The sequence below is a fragment of the Choloepus didactylus genome, chromosome 24 (assembly GCF_015220235.1).
Source record: "Choloepus didactylus isolate mChoDid1 chromosome 24, mChoDid1.pri, whole genome shotgun sequence".
NCBI classification, from domain to species: domain Eukaryota; kingdom Metazoa; phylum Chordata; class Mammalia; order Pilosa; family Megalonychidae; genus Choloepus; species Choloepus didactylus.
Genome location: NC_051330.1, coordinates 6,541,504 through 6,554,181, shown reverse-complemented (window position 1 = coordinate 6,554,181; position 12,678 = coordinate 6,541,504). Strand labels below are relative to the sequence as shown.

At 36.7% G+C, this 12,678-nt stretch overlaps 1 protein-coding gene across 5 annotated transcripts in view; it reads right to left on the bottom strand.

Annotated features, from left to right (window-relative positions):
• The window catches only part of WDR27 (WD repeat domain 27), a 464,468-nt gene that overhangs the window by 293,651 nt on the left and 158,139 nt on the right, over positions 1–12,678 (bottom strand). For all 5 annotated transcript variants that reach the window (XR_005214116.1, XR_005214117.1, XM_037817757.1 and 2 more), the window contains one exon: positions 7,556–7,658. Coding sequence is in view for 3 of the 5 variants with exons in the window: in XM_037817757.1 (XP_037673685.1) it covers positions 7,556–7,658 (103 nt within the window). In the remaining 2 variants the exon portion in view is untranslated. The remainder of the gene's footprint in view (positions 1–7,555; positions 7,659–12,678) is intronic.

Here is a 12,678-nt window from a genome sequence, read left to right as displayed (position 1 = left end):
TTTTTTTCTTTTTCTAAAACAATTACTCTAAGAAGCCCAATACAGAAAGCCTCAAAGACTTGCAATTTGGGAAGGTCAAGACAAGAGCAGAACTAAGAGAGCTCTGCAACAAAAGGCAATAATCCAGTGGCTGAGAAAATTCACTAAACACCACAACTTCCCAAGAAAAGGGGGGCATCCATTCACAGCCATCATCCTGGTGGACAGGAAACACTCCTGCCCACCGCCGGCCCCATAGCCCAGAGCTGCCCCAGACAACCAAGTGTGACGGAAGTGCTTCCAATAACACGCACACACCACAAAATTGGGCATGGACATTAGCCTTCCCTGCATCCTCAGCTGGTTGTTCCAGAGTTGGGAAGGCGGAGCAGTGTGAATAAACAAGCCCCATTCAGCCATCATTTCAGCAGACTGGGAGCCTCCCTACACAGCCCTGTAGCCCAGAACCACTCTGGGGGGATGGCAGTCACCTGTGACATAGCACAGTCATCCCTCAACAGAGGACCAGGGGGGCACAAGGCCTGGAAGAGGGACCCACTCGCAAGTCTCAGGGGCCACACGCCAATACCAAGGACTTGTGGGTCAGTGGCAGAGAAAAACTGTGGCAGGACTGAAGTGAAGGATTAGACTATTGCAGCAGCTTTAAAACTCCAGGAACACCAGGGAGATTTAATTGTTAGAGCCACCCCCCTCCCTGACTGCCCAGACACACGCCCCATATACAGGGCGGGCAACACCAACAACACACGCAAGCTTGGTACACCAATTGGACCCCACAAGACTCACTCCCCCACTCACCACAAAGACAAAGCAGGGGAGAACTGGCTTGAGGGGAACCAGTGGCTCATGGACGCCACCTGCTGGTTAGTTAGAGAAAGCGTACTCCACGAAGCTGTAGGTCAGACAAATTAGAGATAAGGATTTCAATTGGTCTACAAATCCTAAAAGAACCTTATCAAGTTAAGCAAATGCCAAGAGGCCAAAAACAACAGAAAATTTTAAAGCATATGAAAAAACGAGACGATATGGATAACCCAAGCCCAAGCACCCAAATCAAAAGATCAGAGGAGACACAGTACCTAGAGCAACTAATCAAAGAACTAAAGATGAACAATGAGACCATGGCAAAGGATATAAAAGACATGAAGAAGAGCATGGCACAGGATATAAAGGACATCAAGAAGACCCTAGAAGACCATAAAGAAGACATTGCAAGGCTAAATAAAAAAAATCGATGATCTTATGGAAATTAAAGAAACTGTTGACCAAATTAAAAAGATTCTGGATACTCATAGTACAAGACTAGAGGAAGTTGAACAATGAATCAGTGACCTGGAAGATGACAGAATGGAAAATGAAAGCACAAAAGAAAGAATGGGGAAACAAATAAAAAAAATCAAAATAGACCTCAGGGATATGATAGATAAAATAAAACATCCAAATATAAGACTCACTGGTTTTCCAGAAGGAGAAGAAAAGGGTAAAGGTCTAGGAGGAGTATTCAAAGAAATTGTTGGGGAAAACTTCCCAAATCTTCTAAACACCATAAGTACACAAATCATAAATGCCCAGCAAACTCCAAATAGAATAAATCCAAATAAACCCATACCAAGACATATTCTGATCACACTGTCAAATACAGAAGAGAAGGAGCAAGTTCTGAAAGCAGCAAGAGAAAAGCAATTCACCACATAGAAAGGAAACAGCATAAGACTAAGTAGTGACTACTCAGCAGCCACCATGGAGGCAAGAAGGCAGTGGCACAACATATTTAAAATTCTGAGTGAGAAAAGTTTCCAACCAAGAATACTTTATCCAGCAAAGCTCTCCTTCAAATTTGAGGGAGAGCTCAAATTTTTCACAGACAAACAAAGGCTGAGAGAATTTGATAACAAGAAACCTGCCCTACTTGAGATACTAAAGGGACCCCTACAGACAGAGAAACAAAGAAAGGACAGAGAGACTTGGAGAAAGGTTCAGTACTAAAGAGATTCGGTAAGGGTACATTAAAGGATATTAATAGAGAGAGGGAAAAATATATACGACAAACATAAACCAAAGGATAAGATGGCTGATTCAAGAAATGCCCTCATGGTTATAACGTTGAATGTAAATGGATTAAACTCCCCAATTAAAAGATATAGATTCGCAGAATGGATCAAAAAAATGAACCATCAATATGTTGCATACAAGAAACTCATCTTAGACACAGGGACACAAAGAAATTAAAAGTGAAAGGATGGAAAAAAATATTTCATGCAAGCTACAGTCAAAAGAAAGTAGGTATAGCAATATTAATCTCAGATAAAATAGACTTTAAATGCAGGGATGTTTTGAGAGACAAAGAAGGCCACTACATACTAATAAAAGGGGCAATTCAACAAGAAGAAATAACAATCATAAATGTTTATGCACCCAATCAAGGTGCCACAAAATACATGAGAAAAACACTGGCAAAACTAAAGGAAGCAATTGATGGTTCCACAATAATTGTGGGAGACTTCAAAAATGGTCTCAGGAGTTGAACACATTTCTCCAAAGACATTATACAAAGGACCAATAAACACATGAAAAGATGCTCAACATTACTGATCATCAGAGAAATGGAAATCAGAACCATAATGAGATACTACTTCACTTTTACTAGGACAGATATTATTTCTTAAAAATCAGAAAACAATAAGTGTTGGTGAGGAGGCAGAGAAATAGGAAGCATTATATGTGCTGGTGACATTGTTACATGGTGCAGCCACTGTGGACATCAGTTTGGTTGTTCCTCAGAAAACTGAAAATAGAATTACCATATGCCCTGGTAATTCCATTTCTTGATATATATCCCAAAGAGCTGAAAGCAGAGACCCAAACATATATCTATACCACAGTGTTCATAGCAGCATTATTCAGAATAGCTGAAAGGTGAAAGCAATCCAAGTAGCTGTAACAGATGAATGGATAAACAAAATGTAGAATGTACACACAATGCAATATTACGCAGCTGTGAAAAGGAATGAAGTCCTGATACATGCTACAACATAGATGAATCTGGAAGGCATCATGTTGAGTGGAATAAGCCAGACACAAAATGACTATTATATGATCTCACTTATATGAAATACCTAGAAGAAGCAAATTTCATAGAGACAGAGCACAGCATATGTGGCCAGGGGCCAGGGACCATGGGTAGTTATTTCTGAAAGGTTCAGAATTTCTGTTTTAGGTGATGAAAAACTTGAAGTAATGGATATTGGAGATGGTAGCACAATATTGTGAATGTAATTAACACTACTAAGATATACACCTGAAAATGGTTAAAATTGAGAATTTTTAGTTGATATATGGTACTATAATCAAAAAGTAGACCAATAAAAAAAGCTATAAAAACATATGAATTGGAAAGGCATAAATAAAACTGTAACTGTTCTCAAATGGCATGATTATTAACCTAGAAAATCTTTTAAAATCTGCAAACCATTAGAACTTATAAGAGAATTTAGCAAGGCTGAAGGAAATAAGGAAATATACAAACATCAAACAAATTTCCATACACCTACAACAAATGATAAAGAACATTTTAAAAATACAAGTTACAATAGCATTTTAAAAATTGTTTATCTAGGAAAAAGTTTAACAAAAGATGTAAAATTCTTCTACAATTAAAAAACCACTATTGAGAGAAAATTCTAAAGACCCAAAAGATGTACGGATTTATTATGGTCATGAATTAGAAAACCTAATATCATAAAGATAACAAATCTCAAATTAATCCATAGAGTCAATGCAATCCCAATCAAAATCCCAGCATTTCTGTGTTATATTGGTTTGGGGTTTTTTGTTTTGTTTGCTAAACTGACAGCTAATTCTAAAATCATATGGAAATTCAAAGGGCCAAGGACAGCTAAGGCAATCCTGAATAATAAGAACAAAGTAGCAGGACTTAATCTACTATGTATTAAAATGTATTATAAAGCTGTAGTAATTAAATCAGAGTAGTACTGGTTCAAAGATACAAAATACAACAGAATGGAGTCCAGAAACAGTTCTATACACATGTGAGGTATAGTGAGAAAACGTTGGTCTTTTCCTTAAATGTTCTGTGTCAACTGGATAGCTGCATGAAAAAAAAAATTATTCTGGACTCCTATTCACACCATACACAGAAATTAATTTCAAGTAGATTGTAGATCTAAATGCCAAAGGTAGAGTACTAAAGCTTCTAGAGGAAATCTTGAAGATCATCTTCATGTCCTTTGAGCAGTCAAAGATTTCCTAACCAGAACACCAAAAAAAGCACTATCCATAAAGAAAAAAAGTTGATAAATTGGACTGTGTTAAAATTATGAACATCTGTTCATAAGAGCAAGTTATTATCCTCTCTGAGCTTCAATTTGCTTACCTGTAAAATGGGAATACTAAGACTTGTAGAAGTACAGTATAAATAGAAATTGATATTTAAACATCTCACCCAATGCCTGATATTCAGTGAATGTTCAATAAATGTTATATAATAAAAATATTTTTACAATGGCACAATCAGTGACTGCTAACAATAACTGCCTTTCCCCCTTATATATTCCAAAGAAACAGCATCTTAGGTAAAAAAGCTTATCTTATTCTGGATTAGTCTGGTTTATTATAAGATATCACTTGGATAATAGTAATTTCCCAAGATATCATATGCATTTAACATCAAATATGCCTAGGATTAACTTTTAATAATACCCTTACTATAGAAATAGTTTCTTAACAATCCTTACTTTTTAAGTTTTGTATGTGGATGAGAATTTTCACAATCTTTTTGTTTCTAAAAGGAGGTACAATGTTTTCTGAACAAGCATGACAAACCACTTGCCAAGTGTTAAGGAACTTAGCCAGCACTGATGCAAAGGGTTTACCAATCTATGTATAAAACTCCAACAACCTATATATAAAACTCCATCTCCTTACTTTTTTGTTAACTATACACTTTACTTCATACTTGGCTTATAGGAATAAAATAAGACTTCCTCAATTTCAATAATTCCACTATTAATGACTTGGGGAAAAAACTGTATAAACACATTATTATAATTAAATTGCTATTTAAAGTTTTTTGTTTGTTTTTTCCTAACTAGCTGACTTGAATGTACTCATTGTTCCTTCTGCAGCCTTTCCCTTTAAGGCAGCACTTCTCACACTTCTGTGCAAAAGGATCAACCAAGACATCGAATTGCTAGATTTCCAGGTCCTATCTACTAAATGGATCTCGTCAAGCCCCTAGATGTTTATTAAACTAATAAAGCCCTCTTCTTCCTTCTTCAAATATTTCACATATAAAATTGAATTGGGAAGACAAGACAGGGTAAATAAAACCCAATGGTACTACAAGGCAGGATACTTTGAGAGTGAAATGAGAATCACAGATCATAAATATTTTGAGAGTTCAAAGGGAAAGCACTGTAAACATGACTAATCAAGGTGGGGTTCACAATGGAAGCAAAAGTAAGATAGATTTAGAAGGGTGATGAGGCTATGGTTCTGTTCTGCCTCTAGGATCTGCAACCCAGCCCTCACTCGGCACGCAACTCTTCTGATGAAACTGCTTTGGGCCTCATCTCGCAAAGCTAGCAAAGCCACTGGGACCAACTGGCCTCTCAACTCTGTAACTAATGCCAGCCCTCCAGCGTCTCTGCTCCTCCACCAGGGCTGTGGTCCTGTTCTAAGTTTGGAAACTCTGGAGCTACACTGGCCTTGGCAGGTCAAAAACAACTGCCATCTCATCTTTTAATGACAACCACTTGTATCCCGAGTGGTCTCTTAAGACCCTTTTTTCTAGACAAGCACATGACCATTTTCTATCTCATCAAACTCCTTTCTGAATATGTTATAGCAAACTAGGCTTTCACTTAGTGTACTAAGATGAAGGTTCTCCACTGGTCACTTCTCCTTTGAAGTTTTTAAATTTTTAAACTCTCTACTTCTCATTTACTTATTTTTCTTTTTCTGTCTCCTGTCCATTAACTTGTAAGCTTAAGGTCAGATAAAATAGCTTTCAATATGCTTGAATCCCATTCCCACCAGCTAAACTGAATAAGAAAAAAGTATAAAAGTAAATCTGTGACTCTCAGTTCAATCAGAAGGTGATTTTTTTTCCCAAATAAACTTTACAACTTCCTTTAATTTTTGGAAATTTCACTAAGTCTTTTTTGTTTACATAACGCGTATAGACCTGTCGTGGGTTACAATGTGTCTCCCCAAAAGATATGTCCAAGTGCTAACACCCAGTACTTATGAATGAGCCATTATTTGGAAATAGGATCTCTGCAGATGTAACTAAGTCCGGGATCCCAAGATGAGATCATCTTGGCTTGAGGATGGGCCCTAAAACCAGTGACAGGTATCCCTGTGAGAGACAGGAGAGATGGTGGGAGACACACAGATGCAGGGAAGAGACTCAGAGAGAATACCAGGTACACATGGAGGCAGAGGCTGGGGCCCCAAGCCAAGGAACACCGCAGGCTCCTGGCAGCCTCCAGATGCCAGGAGACACGTGGGAAAGATCTGCCCTCAGAGCCTCCAGGAGGAACCAACTCTACTGATCCCTGGATTTGGGACTTCTGTCTCCAGAACAATGAAGGAATCAATCCCTGTGTTTGTGGGGATGTGTATGGCAGCCATAGGACACTCACACGAGACCTTTGCAAATCGGTGAAGGACAAATGGATTCTTTAGTATCTGTTCCAAATCCATCACAAGACATGAAGATATGTTTATAAAATGTGTGATAAATGTGTGCATGTGTTTACAAAATTTGTGGGCAGGTAATTTCATTAGAATAAGCACGCTATTCCCTAAGGGATCAAACTTGGAAAATGAATACTGCAGTTGGATACAGATAATCTGATATATTCATTAACGTTACTATCTTGTAATTCAAAGAAAATATAGCACCTACGCAATGTTTTCCACACAGTAGGCACTCAATAAATATTTGTGCAATTATTAAATTAAAAAAAACGAATGAGTGATGCTTAAAGTATCATGCTTCAATAAAAAATGAGAGCTTTTCATACCTCATGCATTATTATTAAAATAGTATTAAAGCAAGATCTTAAAATACTGACCATAGTTAAGCTTCAAATAATAGACTGTTATCCTAATATGTAATAACATTAAATAAGTCTATAGTTATTTCTTCCACATCACAAGGATTAGGGGCTCGGGGCTCCCACAATCTGGAAAATCTGCATAAAATTTTTTTAAGGAAATTCCCTAGTTGCTTCTCGGTTGGCAGACGCTGCCTCTCTAGTTACTTTTACATTATGTAGGCTAAAATTTTTTAAATTTTCAAACCAGCCTTTGCTGGCCTGAAAATTCATAGGGGTAGATCCTTCCCCTTGTCTGCAGCTTCCATAAAATTCACCCAAAATTACCACTTGATTTCTTACGCCAACCCATGATATATCGAAACCGCAATGGGAAAAGTCACGATGTGGAAAGAATAATTGTACGATATAGCGACAGACAGAACCTCTGCACGTGAAGAAATTAAACAGCAACACAGCACTTCAGTACACACCGATCTGTCCTCTGCACCACGGGCTATGTACTGGCCACAGGGGCCGAAAGAAACTCCACACGGATAGCAGCGGTTTGGGTGCCCTTCAAAACGGCGCTCACACCTACCAAGGAAAAAAAGAAACAGGAGAAAAACACATTTTTAAAAATTTTTAACACAAATTAAAAGAAAGAAACTGACTTGTTGCTTTTCTTCACAAATAAGGAACTTAACATTGAAAGAACATGCTTATGTATGAGAATTATTCAATGGTAAGTGGGTTAAGCTAGAGATCTTTAAAAATAATTACAACATGTTTTAAAATAAATTCACAAAGACAACAAAACTAACAAGGAATAAACTTTTATATATGAAGATTATTAAATGATAAACAGATTATTCTGGAGACCTTTAAAAATAATATTTAAAAAAACTTTTTTAAAGTCATAAATTATTTATCTTAATGATTCAGACTTTAGAGAGGTATTATATTCCATCACAGCTGCTTAAATTTCACCATCAACTATTTATAAGGTGCTATAGGAAATTTCTTTATTCTAAAATCTGCCAGGGAATGGATGCTAATTTTATTTAGAGAATGTCCAGTATCTTTGCGGATAATTAAAGACTTCCTAAGAAAGCATTCGGCAAGTATTTCCCAGCACTGAACTTAGGTATCATGACGGGTACAACAAAAATATGCTCCCTGCTCAAGATGCCTTAACTAGTGGGCAATGTCCTCTATACAAGTCACATATATTAACTGCAGGGAATTTTTTTTTAATATTCATTTTATTGAGATATATTCACATACTATGCAGTCATACAAAACAAAGCATACATTCAATTGTTCACAGTACCATTACATAGTTGTACATTCATCACCTAAATCAATCCCTGACACCTTCATTAGCACACACACAAAAATAACAAGAATAATAATTAGAGTGAAAAAGAGCAATTGAAGTAAAAAAGAACACTGGGTACCTTTGTCTGTTTGTTTCCTTCCCCTATTTTTCTACTCATCCATCCATAAACTAGACAAAGTGGAGTGTGGTCCTTATGGCTTTCCCAATCCCATTGTCACCCCTCATAAGCTACATTTTTATACAACTGTCCTCGAGATTCATGGGTTCTGGGTTGTAGTTTGATAGTTTCAGGTATCCACCACCAGCTACCCCAATTCTTTAGAACCTAAAAAGGGTTGTCTAAATTGTGCGTAAGAGTGCCCACCAGAGTGACCTCTCGGCTCCTTTTGGAATCTCTCTGCCACTGAAGCTTATTTCATTTCCTTTCACATCCCCTTTTTGGTCAAGAAGATGTTCTCCATCCCATGATGCAGGGTCTATATTCCTCCCCGGGAGTCATATTCCATGTGGCCAGGGAGATTCACTTCCTTGGGTGTCTGATCCCACGTACAGGGGAGGGCAGTGATTTCACCTGCCAAATTGGCTCAGCTAGAGAGAGAGGCCACATCTGAGCAACAAAGAGGCACTCAGGAGGAGGCTCTTAGGCACATTTATAGGCAGGCCTAGCCTCTCCTTTGCAGCAACAGTCTTCCCAAGGGCAAGTCCTGTGGTAGAGGGCTCAACCCATCAAACCCCCAGTCCTGCAGGGATTTTTATAATCATTTTAGTGATTTAAAAGGAGAGAAAAAGCACCCTGCTAATTTTATCTGTGTGTGTGTGTTGTATGTGCACAACACAGACTCACACACATACATATGTACACATACATAATAATGTTTTAATCAATACATTATATATTTAGTGATTGCTTAGCGTAATATAATTACCAGGATATATATATGCATATATACACATATAAACATATACATATTTTAAAACAGATATATATAATTAATAGACTATGTGGCAAAAAAAAATCACTAAATAAAGCATAACACTGGGAAAAACTCGGTAACATTTTTTACCCTAAATTATCTAGCTTTGGAATATATGGAATCCTATTCACATAAACACACGCAACCTTTGTGTGTGCCTAGTAATAGCACTTGCTACCACCAGTGTGGCTCTAAAAACAGTACTGGCCCACATAAGAATCATTTAGTTCCGCCCAAGCAGTTTCATAACAATTTCACTTTCAAGATAGATACACAGTTTTTCTATTCACCAAAGGTTGAAACAAGAACAATAAATATACTTACGTCAATATTTTCCTGAATATGTAATACTTACATGAATGTTTTATTTTTTAAAATATATCTTAGGAAAATAATATTAAGACTGTTTAGATAAAGTTTTTCATTAATTTGGTTTCCACAAAATATCTCTAGTTCTATGATCATACCAGGCAGACTTATCTAAGTCTCTAAGATCTTACAAAGCTATTGTCCCAGTTCTCTGGTAACCACAAATATAAACTTTTGAAATATTAATTGTCTAAATTTCAAAGAATATTTTAATCCAGCAAATTTCAGTGAAAGATATGACTGGTTAACACTAAGAACTTACATAGCTAGGAGTCTATTTTAAATAAATTTTCTCTTAAAAGTTGCACATGAGAATAACGAAAGCCCCAGACATTGAATTTGAAACAAGCTCAGCTGTAATTTGCCACAAAGCAGATAAATGATTATTTTCTTTCTTAAAAATAAAATATTATTTTTTCCATTTTGTACTTCTCTGCACTTTCCAAATTTTCTCAATGAGCATGTAGTATTTTGACAAGAGAAAATAAAGGAAATTAATAGAAAAGAAACAACTCAAAAACATTTTTTAAAATCCTAAGACGCCATGTATTTAATTTATGAATTTGCTCAGTCTGTCAAACTCAATATTTTATTTATTGAGTAGCCACTATGCCCTGTGTAGTTCAAATGCTGTAGAGATAATTCTCTCTGGAAAACTCTTGTAGATGGTGCTAAAATTTTAAGAAAAATCACATGAGTTGTACTGTCTCACTGAGAAAAGATATTATTAAATCTTCGTAGACATGCCATAAAAATTTGTCACAAAATTTATCACATATTTCATTTTATTAAAATCCTATTAAAAAGAAGAAAGATGAAAAGTGAAAATGAAACCAGTCATAATCCTTCCATCAAATGACCATCACAGAAAAATATTCTGGTGTATATCCTGTACTTTTTCTCTGCATGTGTGCAGATTTTTAAAATTTTAATTCATACTATGCATACAGTTTCATATCCTTCTATACTGACTTCACAATCTCATAAGCATGCCCTCTGTTATTAAACAGTTTTCTAAAGAACATAGCCAAAGGGCAGCCAGGCGACATGCTCCAAACCCCTTCTTACCCCAGAGACCTCTGCTGAATCATCAGCCTCTCCAAACTTCATTTTGCTTGTTTATAAGTTTGTCTGAGTTCATATATGGAAGTTCTTAGAACAGTGCTGCCATATGAGTGCTATAAAAGTGTCTATAATATAAACAGTATTTTAAAGGCAAATCCCACCATGAAGCGTACCATCATTTGTTTAAAGAATCCTCTATCATTGAATGTTTAGTTAGCTGCCAACTTTTTTCTTTTATGAACATTGATACTCTAAACACTCATGTTTGTTGACTTGGAATAAATTGATAGAAGTGGAATTAGGCTAAAGCATATGCACATTTTTTAAGTTGATGACACAATAAAAGCAAAACAAAGCAGGAAATGGAGTGACGAGTGTTAGTTTATGAGGAAGGCAATTTGCAGTCTGCAATGTTTAATAGGGTGGTGAAAGAAGATTTTACTAAGAAATTTGCACAAAAGTAAATTCCTGATGTGGGTGAGTGAACAAGCCCTGTATTTCTCAGGAGGATGAGTTTAGAAGCACAGCAAACAGCAATTTTAGAAGGAGGCAAATAACCATGTGTGACGTATGGCAAAAAAAGTGTCCACCTGCCACAGGGTTAAAAAGAGATGGAGTCAGCAAGGTGGGCTTTAAATTCCTATTAAAAATCCATAATAGAGACTACAAAGGCTTAGTATTAAGGAGAGAAGTCCAGCCTGGAGGTAGAAATTTGCACATCTTCAACATAAAGAAAGTGTTTAAAGGCATAAAATGGGATGAGATCACCAAGAGACTGAAGATTAAAATAAAAAAGGAGAAGAGACCCAAGGAATGACAGTGAAAACAAGATGAAAAAAAGTGAAACAGTAAAAAAAAAAAGACCAAGAAAGTGGCCAGTGACTGTCAAAAGACAAACTGGAGTCGAGTTTGCAGATTACAGCATTTATTTGGGACACCACAAGTTTTGCTACGGCAAGGAAGTCAAGTCACATGTCAAAAGTTGCTTAAATCCTCTAGGGATGACAAACAATTTTTACAGCCATAAAAAGGAAGTCAGCTGAGTCCTCCTGATGGACAGGGTTTTGTCCATCTTAGAGGAGAGGGTTTAGGGCAAGTTGGCTTTATTTTTATTGGATTAAATGTAATGAACCAAGGACATGATTGGCTATCTGGGTCAGCCATCTTGGTGGGGATTTCAAATTTTAAAAGATATGAAGAGAAAACTCAAGAGAGCACTCAAATAAGAAGTAGGACACAGGTTTTTTTTAGCTCTGAGTGTTCCTCAGGGCTTTCTCTATATAATTTTATCATGAGGTAGGGGAAAAGAAACAGAAGGGAGGAATACTGAAAACCAAATGGAGAAAGTGTTTAAAAAAGGAAGTAGGGCTAAGCTACGTGCAAATACTACCAAGAACAAATAACATGAAGACGGAGAAAAAGCCCTGGGTTTTAGCAATGTGAAAGTCATTAGTAACCTTGAGAAAGGTTTCTTTTGGGGAGCAGGGAGAGTGGTAGAGCCAAACGACTCATTAAGACGACTGAGCTCAAGAAAAAATTAAAAAAGAGAAATTGGAGAATATCCTATTAATTTTTTATGACAGAAAATCACTGAATAAACTATAAAGGGAATGCCTAGAGGTTGCCGGAAGGATGTGTCAACAGAATGAGAAAAACAACTAAAAAACTGTTACCCTCTGTTTTAATTTCCTGGCTATCATAATAAATACCATACAGTGGGTTGGCTTAGTAACAGCAATTTATTGGCTCAGTTTCAGAGGCTAGAATAGTCTTGCTTCCTCCTGGAGGAATATCTTCTGACTGGCTGGCGACTTGGCGGGTTTCTTGGTTTCTTTGGCATGGCAATGTTCACGGTGGTGTCTTTTCC